This window comes from Aspergillus nomiae (genome assembly GCF_001204775.2).
Source record: "Aspergillus nomiae NRRL 13137 chromosome Unknown contig00177, whole genome shotgun sequence".
Classification (NCBI taxonomy): domain Eukaryota; kingdom Fungi; phylum Ascomycota; class Eurotiomycetes; order Eurotiales; family Aspergillaceae; genus Aspergillus; species Aspergillus nomiae.
Genome location: NW_015378232.1, coordinates 45508 through 60310, shown reverse-complemented (window position 1 = coordinate 60310; position 14803 = coordinate 45508). Strand labels below are relative to the sequence as shown.

Genomic DNA, 14803 nt, shown 5'->3' with positions numbered 1-14803 from the left:
TTTTTTATCTTATGCCGACTTGTACGTTTCCCGGTCGAGACAGTTTCCACTGCCTCGCTTAATCAGCCTAAACAAAGTATTCCCATACTAACAATGATATGTACAAAGTGATAGTTAAGAATATCTCCTCCGTATAGTTTCAACAGTCTAGATCGATACTCTGTCAATCTCCATTCACCATCCAGTAGATACTAGAGTCTAAACTATCCATAACACTCGACTAGGCCAATTTTCATACCTGCATAACCACGCCACATCATGTTTCATAGTAGCAAATGACCCTACAGTATATTCTGAGCAGACTTTTCAGGCAAAGTCTGAAGCCGCAAGTATCCGTGCGCCTTTTCGTTCTATTCCAGCCAAAATTGACTCCTCTGCGGACTTCGTGAGATATCCATGTATCCACATGACACGGTTGCAACAACATTGTGTTGTACCTACAGCCGAAGGGCAAGACTGGCGGAGCAGGAGACAAACCCTCGCTCTGTGTAGATTGTTGATTACACTTTCTGTAGGTAATCTAATCCAGACTTGGACAGTACCTAAAGATGGTTAGTACTTCTTTACGTACTCGAGTCGGTTGAGGTGGGAGTCAGCGGAAACCTGGGCCGATAGCATATCGTTAAGTATTCCAATTGGACTTTAAGATATTAAAGATCAGGAGCTTGGACAACGGTTCTCGGCTCTTAGATATCTATTATGGAGAATGAACTCTCAAATATCTCAGCATGATATTTATAGTTTGTTATGCCATGTGGGAACTAGTGAGCCTAGGTCGGTGTTAGCTTTAAAGAATCAAGCATGTAATATAAATATGTTGCATTCACAAACCTTGCGCTTTTTTGAAGCGGTTAATCTTGTTAGCTACCTAACCACCTGCAGAAAAGGATACCGTTGAGGTTTTTCTTGAGGGGGTGTTGTCGCAAACTCATGCACAAGAATGGTGTCAAGTATATACTTTTATATATCTGTAGGTGCAGCAAGCTTGCGGGAGCTTGTGGCTTCCGACAAGCTCTAATACACAGTGAAATTTCTTACAACATGGATGAAAACAGTACACTATGATCATATATCTAAAATCACCTAATCGAAGAATCCGACCAAGTGAGAACTAGCACTGAACTCTTAGTAGAGGAGATCATTCAATCCAGTTGGGTCCAGTCGCCAAGAGTCTGACCAGGCCGATAGTGAGCTGCCAAGAAAAGCTACTTGACTTTTGGTTGTCGATCAGATGTCCCACGTGACCTCCAATCGAGTGGACGAAAGTAAAGTAGGCCATAGGTGGTAGTGGTTGTCATGGATTGGATTCTAAAGGTGATACTATAACTAAGCATAAAATGACATCGAATGGTATCGATATTGTATTTTAAGAGCAAAAGAGACACGTCATCAGTACTCCGGAGCAGGTCAGGCGGAAAGCTAAGGAGGCAAAAATTAAGAAGAATTAAAAAATTACCACCCTTTTTTTGTAACCCCGAGTCTGACATATCTGGAAATTCAAACACGAGGTTTGGGGGTCGATAGACAGTCCCTCTAATTTCCGATACAGTCGTTGGTCATGTGGCACTTTAGCTGATTTCCCGCTTTAGTCTGGCATATAGAAAAATAGCAGGTCCAGCCCGAGCGTGCGGTGATAATTCTGTATTCACCAAGCACCTTCATTATACAGACGAATAGAAAAAGAACATAAAAAAGAAATAAAACAAGAAGAGGGCGGTGGGGGAGAGAAAGATTAAGGGGAAACAGACTGATTAACGCCCCCTGATACCACCGGCTGATGATCATCCCCAGAACTGTGGATATGAAGCGGTTGGTTGGCCATCATATTGGCTGCCTTGTGGATATGCGTGGGAGGGATTGCCGTTTTGGTCAGTGATGGACAGAAGCCAAAGGAATGTGAACTAATAAATCGAAACCGTGGGTAGTAAATCAATAGTAGTAGTACTCCTGCTGACTACCTGCTGAACTGGTTCCAAGTCTGGCAACAGATCGATGATGCCAGACAAGGGGAGTGACCATCGAATTTCTCATGGTACGGAGTAATGACGGATGTACCCGATACCGTACGCCGATGTATAAGTTTCAGTCGCGGCACCATGTTGACTGGCGGAGCATAGCTGCTATGTATGTACTATTGAACTTTACCAAGTATCTCGATACGGTACAAAAGAAATACAGATGTTACATTTTGATTAGGACGGTATCTATGGAGGTATGTAGTAACTTAATAGAGCTCTTTTCCCCAATAGGATGATCCGTAGCCAACATGAGGGCCAGCTTCATTCTTTGTATTGATGCGTACCAAACGGCCTGCATGCCTCCTCGATCTCTATCTAATCGCGCCAGGATCAGCACAGACATCCTCACGGACCATATCAACATCAATTCCCCTCATAGATGACCTGACCAAAGCGGGTTGACGGAACTCAAAAAATCTTCCTTCGAAATCACAGAAATAATATATCACAATCCCTTTTCTTTTCTTTTCTTTTCTTTTCTTTTCTTTTTTTTTTTTTGATTTATTTATTTCATCTCTATACCTCCCTTTTTTCAATTGATATTTCCCCCCCTTTCACTTCGTCGAAAACTCAAGCTGAGGTTGGAATAACTCAATACAGGTATAGTTAATGAAAGTGACGATCATGTAACAGCAGTCAAGAGGGTGAACAAATATTATCTTGCAAGTCGAGTGTAAGGAGTAAGTGGGTGGGGGGTTAAGGTCGGTGGTAATATTTGGCAGAAAGGTAGTTAGTAAATTACTCCGGAGTATAGCAATCACTTTCTCCGGTTTAGCGCCGTCTTGTGGCCAGAGCCTCAACGACGTAGCGTAGTCACCACCACGACCATTATTACTACTAACCTACACCACCACTGCAACCACCGTGCCCCGTTGATTACGAAATCCTCGCCCACTCTTTCCACCTGCAAACCTCTTCATATGTCGCATATTCGCCTCTAATTCTTTCGCCCGTGCTTCGTATCATGCGTTTTTGGGTTGCTCTCCCAGAATGTGCGATGGCGATTCTTGACTACTACCGCTCGTCCCCCAGAGCATGAAGCACCCGCCGCGCCCGACACTAAAACTCCGTGCAACGACGGTCGCTTTTTCAGTGATATAGCGATAATCTTTCTCGAATCACGCGCCCCCCTTTGTACTTGAACCAACCTTCCTCCACCTCATTCCCATTGATATAGCTTTCCCCTACGCTACAGAAGCTCACTATCTACCATACCGTTTGCCAGTCGACCGCCTTCTTTCGGATCAACTCGCGCTTTATCGCACGACATCCTACGACAGTCCCTTTCTTTTCCTCCTCGCTCACATCCCCCCGGTGACGATTATTGATGGTGCTCTACCTCGTTTGACATTGTGATTGCTGCGCTGACCGGCCGCTTCTTTCTTAACGACCCCGGGATATTTGGGATACTTTGAAATATGTCTTTCCAGGGTGGCGACCTACCGGAAGGCAGACGCAGCTCAGAGAGCTCTGGAGGAAACAGCTGGCTATCGCAGGAGACAGTCAAAGACAACCAAACCAATCGGTACCAGCGAAATCATGCTATGCTGAATGGCCGTCTTATTTCCCCATTTTCTGGATTCGCGAAAGTAGACAGGTAAGAGTGACTTATCCTTTCACTCATACCTCATGTTTATGTCGTCATCTCTTCTGTCCTTATCCCGTCTTCTCTCTCTTCCCCCCTTCCCCCCTTCCCCCCTCTTGGTTGCTGTCCAATTGTGCCGGTGGTATTGCGAAGAGACATTGTGTGTTGTATGTCTGAACGGCACCTGTTGGTGCATACTTCCGATCCTTATTGCACTGACCCTGGCGGAGAAGTCTCTTCCATTTGCCTATATGAAGATAATCCAGAATAGCTTCTTAGTTCTGTGTTTTCTCCGCCGGCATTCTGGCAATATGTGCCCTCGACAGCCTTATGTTTCATGTCACCACCCCTACCCCTCGTTCATTTTAAAACTTATCTACAAGTCCATTCAACTTCTTTGACAGCGTCTATGTTTTGGCTGTAACAGCGTACCGCAATGTCAAAGGACTTCCAGTGAAAGAAAAACAGTACTGATCCTATTCAGATCTAATTCACAGGGTCGAAAGCAACCGCCGACCTTGACAGCTCACGACTTGTCAACGTCCAATTTCACTTGGCCCTCTCCGGATGTGTCCCCTACAGACAAACGTAAGGACTCGGGCTTCACGGGTCACCGAAAATCCTCAGCCGCGATAGGACCAGATGAGCCAGGTCCGCCGCCGACCTTCAGTTCGAGCCGCCGAATGTCATGTCCGAATTCCGATGACTTGGATTATTTCCAGCAAGATCCGAATGCCTCATATTCTTCTTCACCCAAGATGGCACCCGAAGATAAGAATGGGACATCCTTCCCGGCCCATTCGGAGCATGAAGCGTCGCCAGCGTCGACTTCCTTTCGTCCTGGAACAAGCCGCACCTACGCGAGTGAGCCTCTGGAGCTTGAATACAATGGGGATCATCGAAGACCATCGGTTGCTAGCGCCACTACTATTAGCAGTCAAGGATCTAAGTCTAGTACAGGTGGCCGGTTCCGGAAAAAACTGAAAGGGTTCTTTGGGGAAGAGTACTTGCCTGGAGATTCAAAATTGGAGTCTGACACCGGCATCCATCATCCCACAAAAAAGTCATCACTGAGCGAGCAGCATGTATTTCGCGAAAGAGCCAACTCGGATGGTGCACGAAGCCCACCGCAAAGGCTCATTGGTGGCGAATCTTCACCACAACGACCGAGACCCCGGGCCCCGCTCCCTTCTAGTGAAATTACTCCTTGGGTATTTCAAAGCTTCAATGTAAGTTCTGATTGTTCTCTTTTGCGTATCATTCTTCCCTATCTATGTATTTGCGCAACTTGCTGTCATCGATACGGTCTCGACGAAGGTTAATGCTCCCGACTCTATAGGACATCCCACAGTACGGCGAAGCCCCCGTTCGTGAAGCCCCCATAGGGGCTGATGGTCGCCGGGCTGCTGCCCAGATGGCAAAAGGCCCACAAAGAAACCAAACTGGACGACAGTTTAGTGGACATCGGCATTCTCGAAGCAAAGAAGAGAAATCAACCACTACTGACGATGTGACGGAGTATTCAAGCCGTCCCACCACAGGGCGCGATGATTTTGGTATCGGTCTGCGCGCTAACAGTCTCAACAACTCAGCGATGAACTCAACTTCTACTCTTGTGCGCTCCATCAGCCCCACGCCGAGCATGCAGAGCGCCTACTCCCGGGAACAGGGCCAAAGTTCTCCAGGGACACAACCACATAACAAACGATCGATCCTGGACAAGATTCGTCGACCCAAGGCTCATGGTCCTTTGAAACATTTTCCTGGAGCTAAGGGAGCACAGGAGGCTACAAAAAGCACCTCAAAACTTGCGCGACGAGATGCCTCCCCCGCTAGGAGGGGACGCCAAGGAAGCCTGGAAGGCACCACTACTCCCAAAACTGGAGATGAATCGGATCGGAAAAGAGATGGCAGGGGCCTGGCTATTAGTTCCGCCAAATTACGTGGTCGCCGTGTATTGGGCACCGACACGCCCTTGAGAGATACCAAACCAGCAGAAGGGCAGGAGGGCATGTATGAGCTTGATACAGACCTTTCGCATATGGAAGGCATAGTTCGAAAACGATCCCCGCAGCCGGCAGCTGACAGAAATCCGTCAGTCGATGGAAACTCGAAGCAACAGGAGGAAGGGAAGAGCCGTGATGGCCTGCCCACTGGGCACTGGGATGCTCCGGACAGCTGGCATGTCAGGAAGCATGGTGAGGACATTGCTACGGTGCTCCCAAGCGGAGATAAAGCGGCTACTCGGACTATACCGGAGCCTGACGGCGCTCCTTATTTCATACGAGTCTTCCGTGTAGACTCTACTTTCGCCACGCTATCGACAGGGCTAAATGCCACCGCCGCCGATATCTTGGTCATACTTGGCCGGAAGTCTTTCCTTACAGAGCATCTCAACAATTACGATATCGTTGTCCGAAAGAATGATTTAAGCAGGCAGCTCGATCCGATGGAAAAGCCAATTCTTATGCAGAAAAAGATGCTTGAACAAATTGGCTATACTTCAAAAGATAGGCTTGAGGAAATTGGTCGAGAGGACCATAGCTATTTCATACGTTTCACCTTCCTTCCAAATAAGCTAAGCGGTATGACTACTCTCCAGCACAACGGCGACTTAAGCTTCCTCCGCCAACAGAAGTTTAGCCATGTGGATATTTCAGGTCGAGCTCTTGTCACCATCCCCATCAGCCTCTACAGCAAAGCCGCAGAGATTATTTCCCTCAACCTGTCGAAAAACTTGGCTCTCGATGTCCCGAAAGATTTCATTCAAGGCTGTATCAATCTCCGAGAGCTCAAGTTCATAGGAAATGAAGCCCCCCGTTTGCCTGCCAGTTTCGGCTTTGCGAGTCGGCTGACTTACCTTGACGTCTCGAACAACTATTTAGAAGAGCTCGATCATGCCGGCCTTGATAAATTACAAGGTCTCGTCAGCATAAAACTAGCGAATAACAAGCTTACGAGCCTTCCAAGCTACTTTGGAAAATTTGCCTATCTGAGGAGTTTGAATCTATCCTCCAACAATTTCCGAGTCTTCCCTGAGTTTCTTGGAGATCTCAAGAGCTTAGTGGATCTCGATATCAGCTTCAACAATATTGCCGAGCTGCCTTGCATTGGCAAGTTGTCGACCCTTGAGCGCCTTTGGATGACAAACAACGTATTGAGGGGCACCCTGGACGAATCATTCAAAGATCTTGTGAATGTGAAGGAGATCGATGCGAGGTTCAATGAAATAACCAATATTGACAACCTATCGTATGTGCCACGCTTGGAGCAGTTGCACGTTGGTCACAACGCGATTTCAAAATTCAAAGGCTCATTCCCGAAGCTGCGAGCATTGCTTCTTGACCATTGCCCTATCACTCAGTTTGACATTGATGCTCCGACGCCTACTCTCACATTGCTCAATATAGCTTCCGCAAAGTTGGTCCAGCTTCGGGATACCCTGTTCGAGAACGTACCAAATTTGACCAAACTCATACTTGACAAGAATCATTTCGTGTCCATGTCGTCCCACATCGGCAAACTCCGTAAACTTGAGCACTTCAGCATGATCAAGAACCCACTCGACGCGCTTCCTGCCACATTTGGGTGTCTAACCGAACTCAGATACCTCAACCTTCGGGAGTGTAATCTGAGCCGATTGCCCCCAGAGCTTTGGAATTGCAACAAACTAGAGACACTCAACGTGTCATCCAATGTATTAGACAGCTTTCCAAAGCACGGTACTCCGATGCCTCAGCTCCCTGGCGAACCGGTGCCTGGCACTCCAGGAACCGCTACACCGACAAATTACGAAGACCTAGCAGCTGACGACCAAGATGGTCGTCGTCCAAGCCAGACCTCAGGTACCGTTCTTAGCACTGGAGGCTCACCAAACGGCAGTGGAGCATACCGAAAGCCCTCAGTCGCGTCATCCCTAAGCCAAGGCGGCAGAAAAGTTTCCACAGCGTCGAGGTCGTTGAATGAAGGTAGTCCAGCCTCCAGAAAGGACTCGAGTTTCTCAAATCTCTCCAATCAAACCTTTGGCGGATCGCTGAGAAATTTATACCTGGCCGATAATCGGCTGGAAGATGACGTCTTCCGCGAATTATCGTTACTTACGGAGCTGCGCATTGTAAACCTCTCGTACAATGAACTGACCGAGCTACCCCAGGGACTGCTGAAACGTTGGTCCAATTTGACTGAGCTTTACCTTTCCGGCAATGAGCTAACGTCACTTCCTTCGGACGACCTCGAGGAAGGTAGCCAGCTCAAGGTTCTTAACATCAACGCAAATCGGTTCCAAGTTCTACCAGCAGAACTGTGCAAAGTCAGCAAGCTTTCCATTCTGGATGTCGGGAGCAACTCGTTAAAGTACAATGTATCGAATTGGCCGTATGACTGGAATTGGAACTGGAACCGAAACCTGAAATATCTCAATTTTTCCGGTAACAAGCGCCTTGAGATCAAACCGCATGTTTCTTCCTTACTGGGGCCGCCGAACACTAATGGCACAGACTTGACCGACTTCAATTCCCTTACTTATCTGCGCGTGCTGGGGCTGATGGACGTTACGCTTACAACTTCCACTATACCCGAGGAAAATGAAGACCGCCGCGTGAGAACATCTGCATCACTAGCCGGCTTTCTTGCTTATGGTATGGCCGACTTTCTCGGCAAAAGTGACCATCTATCAATCATTGACATGATTGTGCCACGGTTAAAGCCAGACAACGTGGAAACGGTTGTGGGGATGTTTGATGGGACAAGTCAATCCACTGGAGGTTCTAAGGTCGCCAAGTTTTTGCACGAAAATTACCTTCGCACCTTTTCGACTGAGTTGCGTCGATTGCGGCGAGAGTTACAGGAGACGCCGTTGGATGCATTGCGACGTACGTTCTTAGCGTTGAACAAGAATATGGCAGCGTCTTGTTTCAGATCTACGGATGACCACGATGTCCGGCGATATAACGATGAACCTGACACAAAGGCCACGCGGCTTTCCAGAGATGACGCTGACTCTGGCGCAGTTGCCACTGTACTGTACCTGCATAACATGGATCTATTCGTCGCCAATGTAGGCGATGCACAGGCAATTCTTGTTAAATCTGACGGTTCGCTAAGACACTTGACCCGAACACACGACCCCGCCGAACCTCATGAAAGAGCAAGGATTCGAGCTGGTGGAGGTTATGTCTCCCGCCAGGGAAAGCTTAACGATGTTCTTTCTGTGTCGAGAACCTTTGGACATTTTCATCTGATGCCCTCCGTCATCGCGGCTCCTCATACTATGCATGTCAATTTAACCGAGCAAGATGAAATGATCATCTTAGCGTCAAGGGAACTATGGGACTACGTAACACCAGACCTGGTTGTTGACGTGACACGGGCTGAGAGGAGAGACCTAATGATCGCAGCCCAAAAATAAGGGATCTGGCTATCTCGTTCGGTGCCAACAACAAGCTCATGGTTATGATTCTTGGCGTTGGGGATCTAAAGAAACGAGACAGACAGAGCAAGCTCAGAAATGCGAGTGTTTCTACGGGCATGCTCGAGGACCAACAAATCCTTCCCACTTCAAAACGCACGAAGAAGCCCCGTGACATGCCTGGAGATTCCAGACTTGCTCGCTTTGATTTCGTGGATGCCCCTGTAGGGGAATTGGCTATTATCTTTACAGATATTAAAGGGTCAACGAGCCTTTGGGAGACCTGCCCTGATGCAATGCGCTCTGCCATACAAATCCATAATGACATACTTCGTCGACAGCTTGGAATCATTGGTGGGTACGAAGTCAAGACTGAGGGAGATGCCTTTATGGTTGCCTTTTCCACGACTACGGCTGCCTTGCTCTGGTGCTTCAACTGTCAAATGCAGCTTCTAGAAGCAGAATGGCCGACGGAAATTCTCGAACAACCTCAGTGTGAGGTCGAGTACGATATGGACAATAATATTATTTTCCGTGGACTTTCTGTCCGTATGGGTATACATTGGGGTGAGCCTGTCTGTGAAAAGGATCCCGTTACTAACCGCATGGACTACTTTGGACCGATGGTGAACCGCGCCTCTCGTATCTCCGCTGTTGCCGATGGCGGGCAGATCTTCGTGTCATCGGATTTTATGAGCGATATCCAACGCAATCTGGAGGTGTTTGCAGATAGTGAGCGTGCTGCATCAACTGGTTCGGAAGAGGGTTATGCTGTGGATAACCTTGGGTATAACATCCGTCGTGAGCTGCAACAACTCAACAGCCTTGGCTTCGTGATCAAAGACCAGGGAGAACGGAAGCTGAAAGGCCTGGAGAACCCCGAGCCGCTTTACCTCATCTACCCTCACACCCTATCGGGCCGATTAAGTATCATGCAGAAAGATGCAGCAAGTGACAAGAATGTCCCAACAACCATTAGCAAACACTCCCAGCTGGAAATTCAAACAGACCTCATCTGGCGCCTCTGGGAGATTACCCTCCGCTTAGAGAGGCTGTGTGGCGCTTTGGAGTATCCGGGCGAGGCCCGACTAAAGGAGCCCAACGTGTCGCTCTTCAATGTCGTTAAAAATCATGGAGGAGAGCTTGCTGACTCGACCGTGGTCAGCTTGGTTGAACAACAAGTGACTCGCATCGAAATGACGGTTAGCACTCTTGCAATTCGGAACATGTTACGGCCCTTCAGACCGCACGACCGACTCGATGATCATGCCATGCCTATCAAAGACGTGTTACAGGAGCTGCAAACCCAGCTTGCCGAATACAGGGCCCTCAAAGAGCAGATTTCTGTCAGTGCTGCTGGCATCACTGACAGGAGTCCGAGTTACGCGGCGACGGATTTGGCATCTCTCAAAGACCGCAACAGTTCTGCATCGTCGTCTTTTCTTCACATGAGCATCCCAGCTGATGACGTGGACAACTAATAGTCTACGTGCCCGCATCTCACACCTCTTATCTACAGTATCTAATCTTACCTTTTTTTTCTTTCTCTCCTTTTGATCTAGTACTCAACGGCGCCGCATGGGTTGGTTGGATGTTCAGCGTTCAGAAGCATGGACAGGAGCTAAGGTGGATATTGCTTTTCCTGTCCTTTGTTCCACTTTCAATCTCAAGTCGATATGTCAGTACAGACATGATGAATGAACTGGCTTCAAATTCAGTTGTATTGCACCTTGGCTGAGCTACGGCTATATTTGCTAACGTTACGTATCTGTATGCTACTGTGTAGTGCGTGTACATCTATAGCGGCTTCATTAGTAATGATTGGTAGCCTCGACGTACCACAAAAATCATATAGACCTCTTAAAATCTCACTCATAGTACTGGGAATTCTGACATCATACTTATATATATAGTTTTGCTGTACTGTATGTCGACTTGAATATTGGAAGGACGTTATGCACGGTGAGGTAATCCTCTTGCCTCAGGCATCGATCAGTCACGGGTGGGTTTGCATCTTGTTTGTTTGGGTTTGATTGAGTCTTTTCGTCAACCGCGGTTCATCATCGCCGACTCCTATTCCATTCTCGTGGGAGTTGTGTAAGAAACCCCAACACCTTTCTTTGACTCCGAAGCACGCCAAGCCATATTCGACTGTTCGTTCTCTTGATACAGTCGTCTTTGTTCCCTACCACTACTTAAGCGGCCGTCTCGCGTTCGGCCCCGCCCGCTCTGTTGCCCTGGCTACCATAAATTTCAACATATGCCAATCTGACATTTGACGAATTGCAACAACGTCCATTTGAAGATTTTAGATGAAATTCATCACCCGCACACAGTTCATTATCAGTCAAGCTTTTCTGTGGTGATCGTCGTATCAACCGATTTCCACCATGGCGGATGACCTGGACTATCTCTCCCCTGATTTCGATCTTAACTCTCTGACGGTACCACGTCTCCGGTCCATTCTAGTCAGCCATGATATTCCATACCCGGCCTCTGCGAAGAAGGCGCAGCTTATACGAATTCTGGAGGATGAGGTTCTACCTCAGGCGAGGAGATTACTACGGGATCGCGAGCGAGTGAGGCGAACGAGTGATGGGATTACCGATATGGGAAGTCGCGCAACATCAGTAGTTAGTGATTTCAATGATCGACAAGAAGATGAAGGCAGAGATTCGATGCCGCCACCACCAACACCTTCGACAGTCTCAACGGCAACTGGGGGGAGGCGAGGACGATCGAGAATGAGTACGCGAGCCTCGACCGCCGATATTGATGATAGAACCGCTCCGGCCACACCGTCCACAATTTCTAGACGTACAGTACCGAGATCAGAGTCGAAGCGCCTTCGCGCATCTGAATATCAATATCATCATGACACCCCTGCAACACCGGTCGCAGCAGACGTCGCTACTCCCCGAAAATCGACTACTAGGAAACTTCGGAGAAGCGAGATGACACCATCGACTGAGCCAGAGCCCATGGCACGGCCAATCAAAGAAGAGCCTAAGGAAGAGAGCGTTTTCACTTATGACAACCCATTCCAGAGTGGAAGTTCTCCTGCCCTGTGGTCCGAGAAAAAGCGAAAGAGTGGATCGCTACTTCCAACCGAGAGCCCTGCTCGGGATCAGGGTCTGCGGGCTAGAAAGTCTGACGCATTCATTAAACAAGAAGACGGTGCTACTCCATCCAGGCGATCTTCCTTCCAATTCCCTATCTCGAAGTTGAAATCACCCCCCAGGCAACTTGAATCTGTGGCGGATGAGGAGGACGAGAGTGAGCTCAGTGCTGGCGAAGAGTTCACACCGGAGGAACAACTTGCATTAGAAAGGGAGCAGGCGGACTTGTGGTACCCCCCTGCCCCAGACCGACAACAACAGCAAGGCTCAACGAGTCGCGCAGCGCCTTGGATCATTATCCTACTGCTGGTTGCTGGATTTGGTGTTTGGTGGCGGAAAGAGAAGATTGAGATTGGATTTTGCGGCATTGGAAAGCCCACTTGGTCATTGGCCGAGACTCGGATTCCTGAGTGGGCAAACGTCTTGGAGCCACAATGTGAACCCTGTCCTGCCCATGCGTTCTGCTACCCCGACTTTGAAGCACTCTGCGAGCATGATTTCATCCTGAAGGCGCATCCTCTGTCTCTGGGCGGCTTGGTTCCCCTGCCTCCGACTTGCGAGCCTGACAGTGAGAAAGCGCGGCGCGTCAAAGCCGTTGCTGATAAAGCTGTGGAGGAGCTGCGTGACAGAAGAGCCAAATGGGAATGTGGGGAACTCGCAGATGACGGCCAAGGGCAAAAGGGCCAGAGATCAGTGAACCGGATTTGAAGCAGGAGGTAGCGAGAAAACGTCGGAAAGGAATGAGCGATGCCGAGTTCGATGATCTATGGAAGGGGGCGTTGGGTGAAATCCTTGGCAGGGAAGAAGTGATTAGCCAAACGAAAACGTAAGTTGCTCATTTCGTTTCGATGCAGGCGGGTTTCCCGGCTAGCGCCAGAGGATTACGGTTCTGACGTGTATACGGAACTAACAGAAGCGACACTACTATTACAGACCATCTTCTGTCGTCACCCTCACCTCAACATCAGTCAGTCGGCTCTCCCTTACGTGCGCCTTCCGCCGCTACGTCCGACTCTCTCTCCTCGCGTATCGACTCCCTCTTTCAGTTCTAGCCATCTGTACATGCGCCGTGATGTATGCACGCTCAAGAGTCCTGGCTCGCCGGTCTGATAGGGCACGGGTCCCCGAACTAGTAGCCACCACGCTCGATCGCCTTGCGACTCAAGCCGCTCTGCATGCTCGTGGTGAGGCCCGTGAACCTTATATTCCAATTGGACAACTGCGCGACGACGTCCTTCGATCTGAATTGCGTGGCAGCCGGCGTGAAGAACTATGGCGACGGGTTCGCAGTGTTGTTGAAGGGAATGCCAACATTCGAGCTGCCGTGCGAGAGGGTCGTGGAGGTGATGTTGCTCGCGTATGGGAATGGATTGGGGGCATCAGCAGTGTTCGTGGAGACCTTGAAGGATCGGCGACACGGCCGCGCGACAATGGCGATCCGCATTTGTCCGCCTCGTCTCCCGACCAAAGCCGTCAGCCGATGGATAAACACGCCCATTCTCCGGACTCCGCACAACCTCGTCGTCGATGGGACGAAGGCAGGCCGATCTACTGAAGGCCGTTCCGTAGTTCGCTAAACCTAATCATTTATCCTATTCTTCGCATGCTATGGATTTTCCTGACCGCCAATGGCTCTGTTTCGCAGTAGATAGCTTGTTTTCTTTACTTTCAACTCTTGATAATGCTGGGCTTTCACAAATTGGTTGGAAGCTTTGGGGAGGGTTACATACAAGCTGTGAGCACATAGCACAATGACACTAATGTGGAATTTTGGGTCGAAGGTTGTTGTTGATCCCCGGTAGTCATAGGATCAAGAGGTCGCTTCAAGTTGGAGATACTCGCAGTCATTCTCCAGCCCAGGCGTTCTCGCTTTTGATTGGCTCGGCCTAAACCGAGGTGCCCTAAGCCGAAGTACGGCCAATATCAGGACTCCAGAGTACTATGCTGGAGACTCTTAGTATACTACTAGTACGAGTATCCTACTCAGTCCGGTGTCAGTGCGTCGTCACCGGTAGCGGCATTCTATCCCTTGGTTCAGATGATAACTGGATTCGTAACGAACCTTCCAGAGATTCTCGGAGTCTCTGACTCGTCCAGTGGAGGTCAAGTGGCAGGAATTCGCCACACCTGCCTTGAACCAATGGTGCACGATCCATGGAAATGGATCTCCGAGTTTATCTATTTAAATTTGGCTTATCTCGCCTGTTATTGTCGATCAACCACTAGCGTGATTCTGGGGGCTTTTCCTGTCGGTTCTTCGCCAAGGTACATGGCGAGTACCGACCCTGCGAGGGGTAGGCGTCGGCAGTTGTTGCTTCAGTAGGGCTTAGCTGAACCCTCCAGGTCAGTGAGTCGTTTTTCCAAGATTCCCAGTTGGGCAATTGTCTCGATTAGGTAGGAAACTCCCCCCTATTTGTTAGGAAAGAGACCTCATGTTAGTGTTGGCATTGGTATAGTGACGAATTAAGGATCGAGTAGGGAATGGTTGGTTTTTTTTCCTTCTCTTTTTGCCTGTTTTCTTTTTCTTTTTGCTTTTGTTTTCTCTTTTGTCCTGACGGAATTTCTCTACCTTGTGCTGTCGAGGCATGTTTCTTAGTTGTGACTCGTATACCCTCGGAAATCGAGTCAATGCATGAGAATAGCCGATGCAGCCATCGGGCTAGATTCATTGGAT

At 48.8% G+C, this 14803-nt stretch overlaps 3 protein-coding genes across 3 annotated transcripts; all 3 read left to right on the top strand.

The window, feature by feature from the left end:
• Positions 1-3436: 3436 nt before the first annotated feature.
• On the top strand, positions 3437-9010 carry ANOM_007816 (adenylate cyclase; the record flags this gene model as incomplete). The annotated part of the gene is made up of 3 exons (XM_015553072.1): positions 3437-3615; positions 4088-4832; positions 4943-9010. 3 exons carry the CDS (start codon positions 3437-3439, stop codon positions 9008-9010), a joined length of 4992 nt encoding a protein of 1663 aa, XP_015405935.1.
• A 38-nt stretch (positions 9011-9048) lies between these two features.
• ANOM_007815 (adenylate/guanylate cyclase domain-containing protein) lies at positions 9049-10491 on the top strand (the record flags this gene model as incomplete). Its single annotated transcript, XM_015553071.1, has 1 exon — positions 9049-10491. The coding sequence occupies one exon, from the start codon at positions 9049-9051 to the stop codon at positions 10489-10491; it is 1443 nt and encodes a 480-aa protein (XP_015405933.1).
• Positions 10492-11400: 909 nt separating this feature from the next.
• Positions 11401-12837, top strand: ANOM_007814 (putative sister chromatid separation protein (Src1); the record flags this gene model as incomplete). Its single annotated transcript, XM_015553070.1, has 1 exon — positions 11401-12837. The coding sequence occupies one exon, from the start codon at positions 11401-11403 to the stop codon at positions 12835-12837; it is 1437 nt and encodes a 478-aa protein (XP_015405934.1).
• Positions 12838-14803: the final 1966 nt, after the last annotated feature.